Consider the following 18,795-nt stretch of genomic DNA (forward strand, 5'->3'; position numbering starts at 1 on the left):
TTCCATGGAGCTTTCATAATTCCTTCCAATATGTTAAAATTGAGATTAAAGATCACTTTGTTCCCCGATTCCCACAGCTCCCATGGTATGGTAAAGAGATCAAACCAGAGGGCTTTATAAGGAACATCTTTAACATTTGCTCTGCTCTCAGTGTGCTTGATTAAATGTAACATTTTGAGATCCCAGAGTTCTGAGAAAAGCATAAATCATTGTCTCGCAGCTGCTGGCGTGCCTGGGGAAAACACATGCTATCCCTCACTCTCTCTCTCTCTTTTTGTCTTCCCTGTGATCATAAAGCCCACCCGACCCGCCGGTCCCTCCTCCTCTGGTGAAACTCACAGTGGTGAAGGGTGTGTGTGTGTGTGTGTGTGTGTGTGTGTGTGTGTGTGTGTGTGTGTGTGTGTGTGTGTGTGTGTGTGTGTGTGTGTGTGTGTGTGTGTGTGTGTGTGTGTGGGGTGGGGTGGGGTGGGGTGGGGGTCGGGGGGGACACCTGCAGGCTGCCGCTTGCCCCGAGGTTCAGTATAAACCCCAGCTCCTCACACGCCCTCTGGCCCTCCACTCCTGCACACCGGCCCCCTCCAAGGCCCCCTTAGTCTTTCCCATCCATCAGCACTGACAGCCCCACAACCAAGCCAAGGAGGAGAGTCAGCCAGCCAGTCACTGTCCAGCCATCAAAATGATCCGGCTGTCTCGTGAGTACCACTGATAATTTACACAGAGTGCTGCTCTGAAGGTCCTTATGACTGACATGTCCATGGTGATCCTGAAGGCACCGCGCTACTCTGATTAACCGCACAAATAATTTATAGATCCAATACCAGCGGCATCGGGCCCAGTGTGTGCTCGTGACTGATGACATGTCCCTGGCTCTCGGCTGGGTCCATGTGGAAGACTAACCTGTGCCCTTCTCATCCTGGATTGCTGCCTGCTGGGACTTTAAAGCAGCAGCTTCACGCCCGGAGCTCCACAAGCTGAAGACTCCTCTTCGAGCTGCACTGCTTCCATCCTTTGTTTCTTCATGTTATTTAATACTGGCATTGATTTCTCATTATTCCTGTGTCATAACAGAGCACATATGAATCATGTTTGCTTCTTTTAAAGGGAGAGGAATTGAAAAAAAACTCTCCCACTGCCAAAACATCTTATCATTGTTGAATCCATGTGGACTGACTGCTCAATTAGGAGAAATCATCTGGGACTGTCCCGTTGTAACGTAAAGGGTTAACGGCAAGAAATGAAATTACTAAATCCCTTTGGATCTATAAAAGAGGCTGTTTCAAAGCAGAGCTGCTTAGTTCTTCTGCATTAAAACCCACGCCTATAATTGTGTTTAATTTATTAGAATGTTCCAACCTCAACTCTGTTAAATGGAAACACACTAGTCTGGATGTGGAGGACTTCTACAAGTGTACAGGGACTCCCTCAGCCACACAGCCCACTCTCTTCATTTTCTAACTTAATTGGAATTTGTTTTAATTCACTGGTAAACAATCAGACAGAAACCAGATGTCCCTGGTCATGTTGGAAAGCTCCTCATCTTCTACACTTAATGTAGCATGGACGAGTTACAATGAGAGATAGAGACACCATTAAAACATGTTTAGAGTGGCCAGATTATGAATTTAATCATTTAATCAATTTTTAATTAAACCTTCACCAATTGCGGTTCTTACCTAACTTTTTGTCAAAGGCAACTATATAATAAAGACATGTCCAGAGACAAGTGCTCAAGCCTCATGTGGAGGGTTGTTCCTACAGAATCAGTCTATTACATCCAGTACATTCTATCAGAAACTGAGCTCCAAAAAATGGAAAATGGAAGGCATGGAGGAAATGGCTTCTGGGATGAATTAAAGGATCCATAAGGAAAGTGCTGGTGATTTCCAGAGCCTGTCACAACCTCTAAGAAATGAGACAACACAGAGATCACACATACATGACCAGAGGGGAAACACTAAAAGCAAGACTTCTCTCGACTTATAATCAACTGCAGTCAATCAAATGCACCAAAAGAGGAAAATACAAATGAATGTATATGAATGTGAAAGCACACTCGGCTTGTGAGTGTCTACTAAATGTTGTGTAAAACACTACACACTGGTAGATTGATGTCTGTTACCTCCCCTTTCTTCTCTAAATAAATATTAAACTTTAAAAACTGGGCCGACAGCTTGGACAGCTCTGCTGTGCTCTGTGTTCGTCTGAACAGAAACCAGAAGCAGCTAATCAGATGTAAAATAGAATAAATTTGTTGATTGTGGATCATTATATCTTAATGTTTTCAGTATGTCTGTGGTGTAAGGAGTTAGCTTTCTTTCCTCACTCCCCTGCCCCGTCCCTATGCTCAATGTATAATGATCACGCTTTAAGAATTTGCTAAATGGAATCAACAGAACCACATGGGATGAATAAAATGTGTTTGATGCCAAGGCCAAGTGCTCCAACAATTCAGAAATGTCATGATCACCAAATGTTGAGCCTCTGAGCCGGCCCTATGGGACCAAAGGGTGCAGCCCACTTCGAGTGGTGCTACGCCACCTTTCATCTCCGGCTGAATGAGGCGTTGCATCCATCATTCCATTAACGGGGCTCGAACAGGCTCCCAGTCACCCTCTGGATGACAGCAGGGACATGGGACATGTGGACTGACCCAAGGCTTTGATGTAAGCCTGACCACTATACAAAACACAGACCTCGAAGTAGACACACACACACACACACACACACACACACACACACACACACACACACACACACACACACACACACACACACACACACTGCTGTCTCCAGCTCTGACGAGTATATCAGAGATAAAAGAACAATTTCTGGGGCAAATACTGGCGTGCGTGTGTGTGCGTGTGTGTGCGTGCGTGCGTGTGCGTGCGTGTGCATGTGTGTGTGTGTGTGTGTTGTGTGTTTTTGAGGGGTGGGGGTGTGTGCATGTGTGTGTGTCAGCACACACACACCTAACCCTAACCCAGCAGTTCTGCAGAGCTTTGTGAGATAAAAAAATTTTTTTTTAAATTACAGATTACTAACAAAGAAAAATAGATGTGTTGTGTGTTGTGTGTTGTGTGTGTAATGAATGTGAAGAGGGAGAAAGTATTAAAGCAGAAATGTTTGCAGAGACGAGCGGACAGAGTGAGAAACAAAAAGAAGCACGAAACAAAGAACATGAAACCCAGAAGAGAGGAAAGAGAGTCAGTGATGAGAAGGAGTTCAGGCCTCCACATCTGCTGGAGATATATCCAGTGCTTCTGGGAGTCGGACCCCCACCTCCTCTTCACCTTCATCTCTCTCTCCCGCTCTTTTTGCTCCTCTGGTTTGTGTTCAGATCAGGTTTTAAAATTCAAAAATATGTCGTCTTTATGAGCCATTGCTTTGCTGAAATCATATGCTCTCTAAATCACAGTAATAGTCTGAGGCTTTGCACTAAATCCAATTCACCAGAGCTCCTATGATTATCATTGTATGTCTGTGAGGCTGTAAACGGTGGAACAACTTAAATCTACTTTCATGTCACTGCAACCTGCAGGAAATGTATTCAATGTCTGTCCTCACATTAATCTAACCATGAGTTACCCATGAAATGGAAGCTTTTCCCTTCTAATTTCAATTTATAGCAGTGTCCTGGCACACGGTGGGCGACAGAGGCCTGAAATAACAGCATGGCATTCCAGGGTATCTCTCTAGTGACGATATATAACAAAATACCGAAAAATGTTTTAGCATTCACACAATTACAATATCAGCATAAATGTGAGAGTGTGCCTTCAAATAAGTAGAAAGCCAACACATCACTGAAGTCTGTTGTATCGAATCCAAACCAAACCACGTCTGGATGGCCGAAGTCGCTCCACATCCTGGACCAACCTCCTGCCCTGCAGCGCCAGCTGTGGCTCAGCTTCAGTTTTCAGACCAATCAGTGAGCAGCGTCGGTGGGGAACCGTGTTTGTCCCACCCCTCCTACACTGCGATTGGACGGCTGGTGACGAGCGCAGCCTTAACATATATATCAATATCATCAGAATCGCTCAGAACCTCGTCAAGCTGCTGGCGTTCATCAAAACTATTTTAATTTAAAAAAAAATGTCCCGCTCTCAGGAAAACACGCCGTCGGTAGCTGCAGCGGCGGCAGAGTGTCGGCTGGTTTCCGGGTCTGCTGATTGGTTCAAATTATCCTGAGTCCTACAAGTTACACATGGAACTTTAGGTTGGTACAGTGATGCGTCAACAGGTCACATTATTGCTGTGATCACAATATGAATTTTTGTTATATTACAAGTTATATAGATCTGAATGTGGCAGACCCCTACTGTGTGCTGGCAGAAACTGACTGCGTGACGTTCAAACAGCAGAGAAATGGCCGGTCAGGGATGAGCTCCCACATCTACTGTCTCTGCACCATACTTCTCCTCTTACTTCACCACAGCTGGATCTTCTCCTCTCAGCCTGAAACCGCCTGAGACAGCTCGATGTTCATCTCATTCCTGACATGTTTAAGGCCCCGGGCCCCGGCGTGATTCAGGGCCCAGTTCGGGGGTTGAAGTAAGTCAAGGCCACCCGATGAATCTCTGTAGCCCTGTATTAAAAGTGATGTACAGTTGTGACTCTGCAGACAACTCTGAAAACAAATAGCGGAGGTATATTGTTTTACACTGTCACCCCAGGCTTCTCCTGTATCTGCTGTTGGGTGTGTGTGTGTGTGTGTGTGTGTGTGTGTGTGTGTGTGTGTGTGTGTGTGTGTGTGTGTGTGTGTGTGTGTGTGTGTGTGTGTGTGTGTGTGTGTGTGTGTGTGTGTGTGTGTGTGTGGGGGGGGGGGGGGGGCTCGCAGGATAACTGCCCAGAATGTACTTTAAGACTTTGAGAGAATCACCTACTGTGGGCTCTCAGACACTTGGGAGCCATTGAAGGCCATGACATAGGAGAGACTGTCGAGTCCATCTACTTCCACAAGTATCAATCTTTCCTGACCGAACAGCTAGTTGCAGTTGTGGAGAAGTTATTGATGACACACTAATATTCATGGTCTCCATTACAGAAGGAACCATTGCAGGGGCTTCTTCAGTTTCAAAGAGCACTGGAGGCCATACTGTGTAGATGAGGGCATACCTGGCTACTGCTATAGATATATGAGACAAAGTCATTTCATATCCAACTTACTAAATCAAACACTGCAGCATTTTGAACTTTGAAATCCAAAAATGCATTTTTAGTCTTTTGGAAGTACTTCTGAATAATCCCACTCCCGCCCTCTAAACACACACGCATACACTCACGCAGTCGTGCACTGACACAAGAAATATAATCTGTGGTCTAGAGGCGCAATCAAAACCTGCAACCTGACATCAGAGCAGCCGTCAGCAGCAATCCTCTGGTGGTTAGCTGCTGTTAGCCAGCTCAGCCCGGCGCTGACAGAGACTAACTGCTGTTTAGAGAAGTCATGCTGCCTGTAAAGAGATGCCGAGCTGCCAACTCTGCCTCAATGATAGTGGAGTGGAAAACACTTATCGGCTCTACTCAACAAATAACTGAAAGTGGGCGCTGCGAGGCATTATGGGAGGAAGGAAAATATGACGACCTAAACAAATCGAGACTTTGCATTAGATCATCAATAACAGAGATGTAATAGTGACTATCAGAGGCTGTAACTGATCCAAACACCACAACCACAAACATATTAATGCAGGATTATGGTTCCAAAAATAAACAGGTTGAATAAGAATCTGTACCACAGAGCAACATGAGGAGAGGAGGAGGAGGAGGAGGAGGAGGTACCTGAGCTCCTGCAGTCGTCTCCTTGCTGAGGGACCTGAACAGAAAATGCCAGCAGGTCGGGAGCCAGCAAAGATTCAGGTTTGCGAATCTCGTTCAGCCAGCGACTCATGTGGAGTTCTTTGGTGTCGGACGGGCCCTGAATCAGGGGAACCAGCTTGTCCTTCACCGCCTCTCCCGAACCTAAGAGACAAGAGTTATCATTTGTAATTCATAACAAACTCCCCAAATCAGCAATAATTATTCACATTCAATAAAGAGAAAGTCTTCCTCAAAAATGTGACCAAGATAATACAAAATAAAAAGCAAGAGTATGAGTTGCATGCTTATTGAATTTAAAAAAAGTGTCTGTTTTATTTGAATCACGTTGTGAATGTGGATGTCTTCAGTTGCATCGAAGAAAAGCAGTGAAGCGCCATCACACTGAGTTAAGAGTGTCGCAACGGCCTTTTCTGGCTGCACACTTGTTTAAGTTGCTCGAGCTGCGATTTAGAGCCTTAAATGAGGAAACTAAACAACCTGGAGACAAAATGTTGGAGCTTAATCATAAAGAAAAAAAGTGCAGAAAATGTCAGCGATAAAAAAGACTGTCAGAGTTTTTGAAGTAATATGCGACAACCCAAGTGCACCATATCATCCATGTGAAAACTGGAATGGAAATCTGAAAAAAAAACATGCTAAAACATTCAAATGCTAGAGAAAAAGTTTTGGAAAATCTGTCAAAGAAAGAGTCAAAACACATTGAAAAAGGAACGGTGACAAAGAATAACTGACCAACAGGAAGATGATGAAAAACAGTACTACCCAACTTTGGAGCCATGCTTTATTTAATTTTTCATTCCATCTCATAATGCGTTTGACAGGCTCACCGATCGGCAGAAGAATGAACTGTAAACCGGCTGATATTCCTGTTTGCAGTGGTGATTTAATTACATTCCCAATAGATGTTAATTTTAAAATAAGAGAATTAATTGCATGTGACTCGTTTCTTTGTTTTTCTGACAGCTGCAGTAGATCTCCTAATCGGCCCAACATCATGTGTGCAGTTTGACCTGGTGAACTTTGTGCTGTGACACTAGCTCCAATAACATCCTCGCCATCAAAGACATGGCCGCAGCCCAGAGCCAGCGCCGCGGGAGAAAACAGCAACTGAATCACATGGCTGGAAAGAAATCAAGATAAAGACTGAGGCGAAGGAGAGAGACAGAGAGGAGTGTGTAAAAGTATAAGTTAAAGAAAGTCAAAGAAGAGTCTAGTCTGTCTCACTCTTTCCCTACACAGGCAGTAAACTTTTAACAGGGCACAGCTGCACACACCTGGGGTCCTGGCGCACACTTTTACAGCTCCCACGGTTCCCGAGGCGCATTTCACCGTCGCACGGCTGCAGAACTTCAGCTCCAGGTTTTGGACCGAGCCTTCGAGAGTCGGTGACGGGCCTGGGTATTTCACACCTCATAAAAAGGAGAAAAAAAAGTGAAAATGAACTGCAGTCCGGCAGGTTAAAACGCCGCTTCTGTGGCTTCGTTAAACACTCGATTGGCCTTTAATTGTTCTTGACCAACCAGGTGCTCTTAAACACAGAAATCACCAACACCACGAGTGTGTTGATCTAAGCTCGGTGCTGGCCGGGATACAGCATGCCCTCTGTTTCCAAGGTTAACCTGTTGTTGTATTGGATGCATGATGAAATATAAAATATAGGTGAACCAAAGCCACATCTTATATTCCATATAATGCATGATAGTTGTTTATCAGCCCTGGCCTCTACTCGCTTTATCCTCACAGACGATACCCATTGAGACCAGTATTATTAATATTCAAACAGCTTCTTAAACTTGTTTGTATTTATCTGTGAGTACGAACTAACAGGGTCTGAAAATGAACAAGGCTCTCATTTTTATTGGGAATTTTATTCCTCTGAATTCATAAAGCTTCCTGTGAAAACATTTGCAGCACACTGGTGAGATTCTGGATCCAGTTCAGCAAAGTCCCGACATCACAGCCATTTTGTTTTGTAAGAAGTGCCTCAGAAGGATATTAAGACATAAAATTTTATCCTTTAAATTGTCATGTGCTTGCTCTAAATGTTTTATGAGTTCCCAGTAAATCTACTGAAGTGAATGACTTGAACATTTTAAGTCAAAGAACAGGGACCGGTATGAGTAATAGGTCAATATAAAGGATATATCTTTCCAAAACAATATCCAATATAGTCACGCCTGCATCCAGCTTAGTGTCAACTACAACTCATCTCACACCAGCATTACATCACAGGAGCCTCAAGTGTTCTTCACTCTGTGATTATTTCTCTTAATGGCAGCCGAGTGTGGAAGAACCCTCCGTCTTCCATCTTTCCAAAAAGAAACTGTTTGCACTGTGGAAAGGAGTGGGGGGGATTACACACTCACTATTATGATATGTCAATGTTATTCCTATGGTGAGAGGAGATTTCAAACACATAACAGGGGGAGGAGGAGGCAGAAATAGCTGGATAGCTTGAAGATATTGTGGAGTTGAGAGAGCTCGGTGCCAAACCGCCTGTTGAGAGAGGAGAGGAGGATCCATCCATCACATGCTGCATTCTTCCAGAGAGCTGGAGCTGTCCGAGGGAATCACGTTAAGTTCTTACATCACCTGTTCCAATGAGGCTTTACTCCTCAAAATAATCCCCTCGTACACTGATAGCAGCTCATTTCCTTTTTTTTTCTTTTTTTTTAATCAAATCAAATCAAACTGGAGCTTTTTGTGTCACACACTGGCCTGGTGACAAACAGCAAAACATGTTCAATATATACACAAATAAATAAAAACAACATTAAAGAACAAATGAAACGCATGGATTGGACAGCAGGGATTTACTGCCTGCTGGTCAATGAGACGTATTGTGCTAATAAGGCACAGATGAGCGGTGCTACTAGAGGCTGTAAAAGTACATTTGGCAAAAGTCACTAAAGAAACCAGTAAAAAGCCAGTTTGGACTTCTAAAGCGTCCTTTCATCCACATCCACTTCCTATCTGACATTTTATCTTAGATCAGTTAACTCTTCTACCCGTTTTCTTCTGTCTGTATCGTCAAATTACAACTATTCAAAGTTTTTCCTTATTTAGGTCATCTCAACTCTGCAGGCTGCATAAACAAAGGTACTTGAGTGGGTTGTTTTTCACCAACATGACAGATAGTGTCGTTGTTTGCTGTTGCTAAAATGTACTTCCACTGTGATCCTGCTGAGAGTGGAGATGGGGGCAGGATTTGAGTAGACACATACACAGCACGTTTAACCAAGTGAATTACTGGAAATTGCTAAAATCCCTAACCACTGACTTCCCTCCTCTCCCTCGCTCGGACAAATTACCCATCAACCTCTTCACCTGCTGTCTGAGAGGCCCTCTGGAAGCCCAGATGGAAGATGGTAATGTTAATAACCCCCCGTCCCGTCTCTCTGCTTCCCACTTAATAAATCTGCAGGTCCACCACAGCAGCAGCTGAGCTGGACGTCTCTGTGGCTCCTACTTCATTCACTATCTTTCTAAACACAACGCAGTACAGAGTGTTGGATGCACAAACAGCATTTGTAATTTTGAAGTAACTGGTAAAACCAAACCTTTACTCTGTAAAACAATTGTAAACACATGTCTATGATCAGAATACCATCACAAAGTAATGGCGTTGTGAAGCATCAACAGCACAAGGTTGTTTTTTTGTGTTCTTTTAAATGTTCATTTCCACTCTGGCATTTTGAATTGTGTATCAGTGTTGAGAACATGGAAGCACAGAGGAGACAAACAAATGTTTCAACTTAAAAATGGTTTCAGAAAACCAGGCAGCATTTCAGAATTATTTTTTTTTATCAAAATTTCCATCAATATTTTACACACTTTTAGTCATCATTTTATCTTTCAACCCCGCAAAAAATGTGGAAACCAGGGACCGGACTGTCTGCTGTCAGACATGAGAAGCATGTATGTTCAAGCTCGCATACAGACAGTTACAGATATATACGTGTGCACCGTGCACACAGATTTTAGGTTATTTGATGTGATCCAGGACCAGAGAGAAAGATAGAGAAAGACATAAAGCCAGGCTCTCTTCTCCCACTGGAAACAATATCGCTATATACATTTGCCATAAAAGGGTTACACCAGACATTTGGCTATATTATTGAGTGTGTCTCAGTGGACCTAAAAACCCATGACCCATCTACCCTCAAAGAGCAGACTATCGTTGAGAATGGATATCCAGATCCAGCGGCCCTTCTTAAAAACAGTACTGCAGGAAAACTGACAGCAGCAGTGATGAGTCGGCCGGTGCAGCAACTGAGTCTGGAAAAGATGGAGATGTTAAAAGTGCAACATGACAGAGGTCCTTCCCACTGCTGTTTGCTCTTTGATAAATGGCACAGAGAGTATCACTATATCATATCGCGCTGGCCCACATAGATGTCCTAAAGGGCACGGTGCACCTGCTGGACTGGTGATTGTTGCGTGGGGGGGCTGTGGACAATGTTTTGTCCAGCTGTTAAGACGATAAAAATGTGGGGTACACAGGAAGAGTAGAAACACAAGGTTAGTGTGTGTGTGTGTGTGTGTGTGTGTGTGTGTGTGTGTGTGTGTGTGTGTGTGTGTGTGTGTGTGTGTGTGTGTGTGTGTGTGTGTGTGTGTGTGTGTGTGTGTGTGTGTGTGTGTGTGTGTGTGTGTGTTCCTGTGAGTGAGTGTGTGTGGTGCTGCTACTCGTCAAGCAAAGGCAGGTGCAAGAAGTACATAAACACACAGCTAGAGGCCAGAGGCTATGGCACTCCATCAAACACAGAGAGGGCAACCGTGGGCAGCTGGATTCACACTAAACGCTGATGAGAAAGTGTGGCGAAGACCGAGGGAAGGAGGGACGGAAAGTCAGTAAAGAAACACTAAAGGATTTGAAGAGTTGATAAAAAAAAAATTAAAAAAAAAAAGAGAGCGAACACACGCACGCTGATACACACTCAGTATGGGAAGTGGAGGCGGCTCTTCTAGCTTTCTGCATACCTCAATAGTTGTCGTGCACGTGGTTCAGTATGAATGTGTGTGTGAAGGACATCTGCGGACTTGAAAGCCATGCGTTACACATTCCAACATGTCCTGCTCTCACTGTTTTCAGGAATGGTATGGGAAAGTTATCTGCCTAGGAAGCTGTACATACATTATACATCAAAAAATATTTCTAATTTTCACTTGTGAAGCAATGGAAACGTTTTTTACTTCTTCTTTTTTTGCAAATAAGCCAAAGCATTCACATGAGAACATGGAAACGTTATAAGCTGAGGTAGAAAGAAAAAGGCGTTCTCTATGTTTTTTTTACGTTTGCTTTCTAACATCCAGACCTGCAACTAAAAACCTAGAAACTGACAACATCAGGCAACCGGCTAATTTATTCTACAGCAGAACATACAAATACATTAGACAAAGAAAACTAAGACAACAAAGTACAGATTCTTTAATAGAGCGAGGAGATGGCGACTTCTGATAAAACAGCAACTTAAGCGGTTTTGTTTCAAGATGCTGCACCTTCACACAACAGTTACACACTCCGTTCATTAATGGGCAGTTTTATATACAGGTGATGGTAATTGGTTGACAAGAGGAGGCAGATTATCACAGAACCTTAAAGGACAAGTAAAAGGACAAAGAAAGAGGAGGAGGACGGAAAAAGAAACGAACATACTAAAACTCCAAATCTGGCAACGGGCCCACAGCAGCGAGGGGGCTGACAGAAAAAAGAGGGAGACATAGACAAGTTGGGTAGCCTGAAAGCAGCCAGCTGAGCCATTAAGTGCTGATGCAGAAACAATAACTGTCTCTCCTAAGTCAGGAGGGGCTGAAGTAGAAGCAGTAAGTAGGAGCAGGTCTGCTGGCAAAGTGCCCAGAACTGACACACAGCAAAAATACAGACACATGCAGAGAGAGTGGGACAGGAAAACAGACAAGGTGAACCAGTAGTGGTTTGTCCTGCAGTTAAAGCTGAGAAGAGAGCAGCTCTGTCAGCACAGGGGACTTAGCACTGCAGGATAGTAGACGGGAAGCCAACAGCAAGGCACCTTTGGGAGATTATTCAGTAGTTGGAAGTTGTTCTTTAATAGTTGTTGTTTGAGGAAATATCTGTCATCGTTCTTTCTACTAATATCTGATTAAAGCAGCAAATCAGAGTTCGGTTAACACACAACAGCAGTTACAACAGATCTGGTGTCAGTGCACTTAGTATAGAGAGGGATGCATTTTAGATTTAAATAACACACACACACTCACACACACTCTCACACACACACACACACACACACACACACACACACACACACACACACACACACACACACGCACACACACACTCACACACACACACACACACACACACACACACACACACACACACACACACACACACACACACACACACACACACACACACACACACACACACACACACACACACACACACACACACTCTGGATTACTCTAGTCCATAAAAAAGTCCATCAACACTGAATTCTTCTGGACTTACACATGGAGGGCCATTGTCCTCCCCCTGAGAAAAGCCCGGCCAAGCTGCACACAGGTTCCTGTGGTGGTGTGTGTACTCACTGCCTACAACGGCCGTGGTATGAAGACAGTGATGGGGTGTAAGTGATGGCGGTAGCAGAGGCCGGGGGTCTAATTCACATGATTTCCATCCCCTCCAGGTGCTGCCTGCCTCTCTGTCTGCCCACTAAAGCAGTGACACATGTTCTCCGCACATTCAAACCGTGGTTCTCTGCCACCGAATTACCACAATTAAGGAGTCTTCATGCGGAAGCAATTTGGCCAACACTAATGTGCCTCCGCAGTGAGGTTTGGAAGACGGTGGTGGTGGTGGTGAAGATGGTGGTGGTGGTGGTGATGGAGGTGGTGGTGGTGATGGAGGTGGAGGTGGAGGTGGAGGGTGGACGTGGAGGTGGAGGTGGGAGGGGCAGGGGGAGGGGGAGGTGGAGGGGGAGGCGGGAGCAAAACCTGAGTGGGGAGTTACAGAATGAGAGAGAAACAGGAGAGAGAGTGGGAGAAAAAGGGCGAGACAGATGTGCTCAGAGTGATAGAGGAACATGTGCTCTGACATGGACGATTCCCGCACTGCCACTTGTAAGGAGATGATTAGCCGGTGGTGAGATAGGTCATTAAAACACAGTTCTGGATGAGAGGGCCTGCCTCTCAATCTCCCATACCCCCAGCCTAATGCTGCCCTGACAAATTTGGTTAGCATAAGAAACAGGGGCATTGCAGCTTTGAAGTAGGAGCCAGGAAGGAATGCCAGTGTGGTTCCACCATGAGAGATGCTGAAACTACAGACCGCAGCTAATGACGCTAAACCAGCCCTCTACTCTGGATTACTGCTCCTTCTGTCTCTGGAACTCATGGAGCTCCTTTTCTCAGGCTCCTCTTCTCTCTCCTATCCCCCTCTCCTCTCCCCTCCCCTCCCCTCCCTTCTCTTCTCTCTCCTCTCCCCTCCCCTCCTCCCTCCCCTCTCCTCCCCTCTTCTCCTCTCCCCTCCTCCCCTCCCCTCCCCTCTCCCCTCTCTCTATGGGATAGGATTAAAGAGAAAGCGAGCAGAGTGTTCTTGTTTATCAATAATCCAGTGAGATCAATATTTATGTGTCAGCTTTGCGGAGGCTGCCTGTGTCTGTGTGGCGGTAGCCAAGACGTGACTGGGTTTTGGTGCTGCTGAGGCGCTTCAATGGGACTCACAGTGGAAATTTATGGCCCTGTGACGTGGAGCAATGTGCTCAGTCGGCACTAGTCACTAGCCTCAGATGGGACGGTTGGCTCCCAGCAGGGAGCCCGCTCAGCAGACACTACCAGATGACATAAACACAAACACATTGAGTCGGGGCTGTCATTGATTGAGGGCTTGGTAACATTCAGAGCAGTCGGCTGCGGGTGCTTTAAAGCCCAGTATACTTATAGTGTATTTTGTTTCATGTGTCAGAGATGCTCTTTGCTTTGTGCTGCACAAAAACTGTTTTAACATGTTTGCCAACTACTTATTTATCAAATTAACAGTTTTACTTATTCATTATGTATGTGCTATATTTCATGCATTACTTTTTTCCTTCACAGTCTGATTTTCTTTCTGATGAAAATAAAGACTTCTACTCTAATGGCTTTATCTTCTGTTTCAGTGATGCTTATCTCACCACAGTGACTAATCCATCCACATGAATATAATACAACCATCTTCACCTCTCTATAACTCTACTCTGCACACCTCGGGATCTGTTTAATGCATTATCTGCTGATGACACATCGTAGGGGCCGACAACTCTTTACCACGGCAATTCTTCATAAACCATGGCTGCAGGGGGTTTCATATCATATTTCAGTTTACCTTCCAAAGGGGAGATGAGTCTGAGGTTCCAGCTCCACAAACGTTGTGCTACCATGCTTGGCCAGCGAACTAAACTGACATAATCAACGAGCAGCCAGGCTTCTAAAAAGCCCGATAGATCTTTAGATCAATGACCAACTGCAGTCACTGCACTGAGCCAGTGGTATATTGGATTTAGTGGTAAGTGGAAGGATGCCTCTGAGAAACCATCAATGATTCATATCAGAGAAGAAAAATAAAAAGTTGGATGGGAAAGTCGGGCTTCCAGATCCTGAACTGGGATCATCCATGTTCTCCAACATGCCTGGAATCCCATCTTATTTCCCATGACAGAAAAGTGGGCTCCTGTTCAAACAAGCAGAGGGGAGAAAATCTTTGGCGCCCTTTCAGTTAACTTCTGATTTCTTTCGCCAGAAGCCTCGTGGATGGTGTGAGGAAAAGAGGAATGATGAATGGAGAACCATGGTGAGATGTGACAAGCCTGATGTCCCCTGATGAGCGTCTGAAGTCACCCTCCCAACGTTAACGGGGAGATCTGTGTTCATATACATAAATATATGTTTTTATAAAGGCAAAGCAGCTGGCTGGGGAAAGCTGACTTGAGATGTTTTTTGATGGAGAAGCAGAGCTCACACACTTCATGTTCCTCTCATCCCACTAAACATATACATTTCCACGTAATCCAAAGTCTAATTATGGGACAACATAAACTTCTGTTTTGCATCGACTCCACTGGCTTCTCCCATTAGCTCGGGACTAAAGTGCCCGACAGAGAAAGAGCAGAGAGCCTCACGAAGACAAAAGAAAAGTGGGGAAGGCCCGAGTCTGGATTGACTTAAAACATCATCACAATCTGCCGGGAGTGGAGCGAGGGCCGTCTGTAGCTCATTGAAGTTTTCATTGACAAGAACCGTCTCAAGTTCCATCCAAGATTTATTTATCGGTTCTCTGATGCTGACACAACGTGTTTTTAATGTCAGAAATAAGGTTGCGTAGGGATGAAAAAAGGCCTCTTTCTTTCCTTTCCCTGCTGCTTTCTTCCTGTCCTGATGTCAATCCGTGAAGCAGACAAGTAGACAGGCAGAAATTTCTCTCCAACCAATAAGTTACCTCTTCAAAGAAGTATGGATACTTGAGTGAGGGGCCAGGCCACGCTGAAACAGACATCTCAGGGTTTTCATTAAGCTTCCCATCTCTTTACTGACATTTGCGACAACCACAGACCATAAAAAGCCTCTCGTCCTTCCGTCCTTCACTTTCACTGGAGAACAATAAAAACGGATGATCAAAACAATCTCCATGAGATAAGTGTACAGGCTCATTATATGACAGGGCTAAGCTGCATGTTCCTTCTGGCTTGTCTTGATTAATAGATGAGGAACATTAAGGTATTGAGTAAGAAGGACATGTCAGACAAAATCTCAAGTAAACAGTGAAAAGGCGAGCGGAGTGCAACCTCCCGTTCAGACTCGTAGCCAGAAGTAATCTACCAACAGCTGCACGAGTGGAGAGCCGAGGGGGACGGAGGGGGACGGAGGGGGACGAGATAGGAGGCTGAATTCTGGGACTAAACAACATTAAATGTATGACATAGCAGGGATCAGATTCCAGAGGTGACAGAGTGATATGGAAATGGACTCTTCTTCCCCTCCAACAACACGGAGCTATTACAGACACTTATTGTGCTGCAGCGTCACAGGGGGATTTACGTCAGACTCAAGCTCCTGAAGGCAGTCAGATCACAGGGATGTGAACCGCTGGCCATGACAGGAGCAGCCTTTTTCATGCAGCGCAAAAATGCGTAAAAACTATCGTTGACATGGTCGAAGAGATCACATTTGTTTAAAAGGAATGGGAAATATCAGTGAAGAAAAGAAATAATAAGTCCCTCTAATGTGACCTTGAATAGGCTTCAGTCTTTTTTTTCACTCTTTTCTCCATTTTTATCCTAAACCCACAACCCCCCTCCCCCTTCCCTCTCCTCCCCCCTCCCCTCTCCCCTGTTGTAAGTGAGGGGGGAAGTACAAACAAAGGACTTGTTTTAATAATGATACGGTTGTGAGTGAGAGCATACGTCCTCTACTCATTTTATCAACATGCCTCTAGTTGCTATGCAATGAGAACATAGGTTTGCTGTATCCAAACATTCTTGCTATCATTTGCCTTAAATGGGATCATATGGTGTGAGTTCAGAGGTACGTATAGGATCCACTAAAGATGGAGGCGGGCATGCATCTGTGCACATGCAGATCTCTTTGCACGTGTGCCGAACCTTAAAGTCCATGAGGTGCCAGAGCTGTGTTTAATAAAGCCAGCCGATGGCCAGTTGTAACTCTGGGCACTGAGGTCGGCCCCACACTCTCCGTCTCTTTGTTTCCTTCTTTCTGTCACTTTTCCCTTCAACCTTTACATCCTTCTCTCTTTCATTTTTCATCCTGCTCATTATATCGTTCACTCTCTCTTCCTCTTCCTCTGTTCTTTCTCCCCTATATCTGTCACACTAAAGCAATGTCACAGCTCGTATATCACACAGCAATCATCTAGATCACGGCTGGTGACCACCAACAACCAACTTCTACCAGACCCCCCTCCTCTTGTCCAGGTCCAGACCACCACAGAGCTCTGTGGCCAGAAAACCAGCTGTGGTCGCAGCATTAAAGCTGAATCCATCACCGGTGGAAATGCCAATGTTATGCTGATTTAAATGACCTTGATCTTTTGTCTTTCAAATGCTGCCTTTTACAAAACACTAAAATGCAAAGACCAACATGTTACTCAAGTCTTTCTTCTCTTCCTGCTAAATACAGCTCAGATACATCTCAGGTTCAGAAGAAATCACAGCAGGAAAAAAAACAAGCTCTGAAGCTCTTTGTAATGTGTGCTGGGATGACCATCAAAATGCAATAAGTTATCATCAATTAAGAAAAAAATCATTGTATAAAATTAAAAAGATGATAAAGAATAAAAAAGATTGGATCAACACTTCTTTCTTTTTTTTGATTTCCTTGTTAATCTGTTTTATTTGAGACTTCTGTGGTAACTAACTATTAAAATATGAAACACTGAATAACAGCTACGATTGTAGACTAGTTATTTATTTAGCCTCATTCATTCCAACTGGTGTGAAGAAAATGCAACCCTCTGCATTTCTCTGCTCTTATTAAAAGGCACACATATGCATGATTGACAAGGTTTGGACTTCTGGCATGTTTTGCACAAAAACTGAGAATAACTTAATTATCCTTGAGTGGGTTACAACAGAAGCCAAACAGAGGCATCACATTTCAATGAACAGTCCAGATTACACTAAAATCAGACACACAGTCACCATAATCTTATGCACAGCATAGTTTACACTCACACAAATGCATGTAGACTGGTGTAATGTGTGGGAGGTCACTGTGGTCAGTGTGTCGCTGAATCTGAGGTTAGTGGAGGCTTGAAGCAGCGGTAGACAGGAATTACTGGCTCCATTCGACTACAATTACTACTTCTGCTACTACTATGGCTGCTACTCCAAACCACAGACGCATCCTGGAAGTATAAACAAAGAGCGCATACGAGATATGCAGGCCACAGGAAAAGAGGAGGAAAAAAGTAGCATCAAAAGAAGAAAAATGAGATGATGTGAGACGAATTCATTAACAAAATATGAGATGCGACGAATGCAAAAGAAAAGGAAAATGAAAACTGTCAGAGACCAACAAGACAACAGTGATAGAAAAAGAGCAAAAAAAACAAGCAATAACGAAAGAGCAGGTTTTAAAGCAAAACCGAATGATGAAGATGAGAGTGAAGCTTGATAACTGGTCTGAGGATTAGGGAGGGAAAGGGGGGGGCATACTGCAGGAGGGCATGCACTACACACACACATCTGGATCCTCTCTCCATATTCACCAGACACAAAGTATGACATACTGTTTTCTGCAGAACTCACCAATAAAATACAACACTAATGAGCGCCTCACTGGAATGCAAAGGAGAACGCTGGAATAATGTGTCACCACAGAAAACTCTGCTCATGTCTGTGCCAAGCTCCCTGCAACAGCACTGGAGAGCAGCACTGCCCTGCAGACTGCTGTGGCAAACCAGCCAGGCATGCTGCAGGCACTGACTGACAGCCTCTGATTCTCAAGGAAAATAAGATTTTATGGTTCTGATTTCATTCAGCTCTGGGCTTGAGAAACACATCTTATATTGCATACGCTGTGAACTGTGTTACTCCTGTAGTTGCCACTGAGCACCGCAGTAACTCACAGTCTTACACGTCCTAGCGGCTTGTGTTCCAGTCAGCTGCGATGAATTTAAGTCTGAATGTTGCCTTAAATATTTTGAAGAATATTTTACAGTCTGTCAGTACCTTGAGATTAAAACTGAAGCTGTTGAGTTTGCCCGTTGCTGAATTGAGGAATTCCTTTGGACCCACGCGGCTCCCTCCTGCGAAGGACACTGACCATCTGTGTTATCAGCTAGACCTCCATATGAAACACCTTCCACTATTAAAAAAAAAACGGCAGCATCAAAAGGATGAAAGGGAGGACAAATTTCCGAAAGAGTGAAAAAGCACATGTTGAAAGTGAACAGCTTTTGTTTTCCATGTTCAGTATTTAGCCTCAGCGTTCCTGGGAACA

At 44.4% G+C, this 18,795-nt stretch overlaps 1 protein-coding gene across 1 annotated transcript in view; it reads right to left on the reverse strand.

Annotated features, from left to right (window-relative positions):
* LOC138635076 (intermembrane lipid transfer protein VPS13B-like) overlaps window positions 1-18,795 on the reverse strand; it is a 317,362-nt gene that overhangs the window by 229,833 nt on the left and 68,734 nt on the right. Inside the window, 2 exon segments of the mRNA XM_069722388.1 lie at window positions 5,782-5,961; window positions 7,095-7,229. Coding sequence (XP_069578489.1) covers window positions 5,782-5,961; window positions 7,095-7,229 — 315 coding nt within the window.

Source organism: Brachyistius frenatus, unplaced genomic scaffold (assembly GCF_029030835.1).
Source record: "Brachyistius frenatus isolate BFR_SWC_R1_liver_20210118 unplaced genomic scaffold, ASM2903083v1 Contig_289, whole genome shotgun sequence".
NCBI classification, from domain to species: domain Eukaryota; kingdom Metazoa; phylum Chordata; class Actinopteri; family Embiotocidae; genus Brachyistius; species Brachyistius frenatus.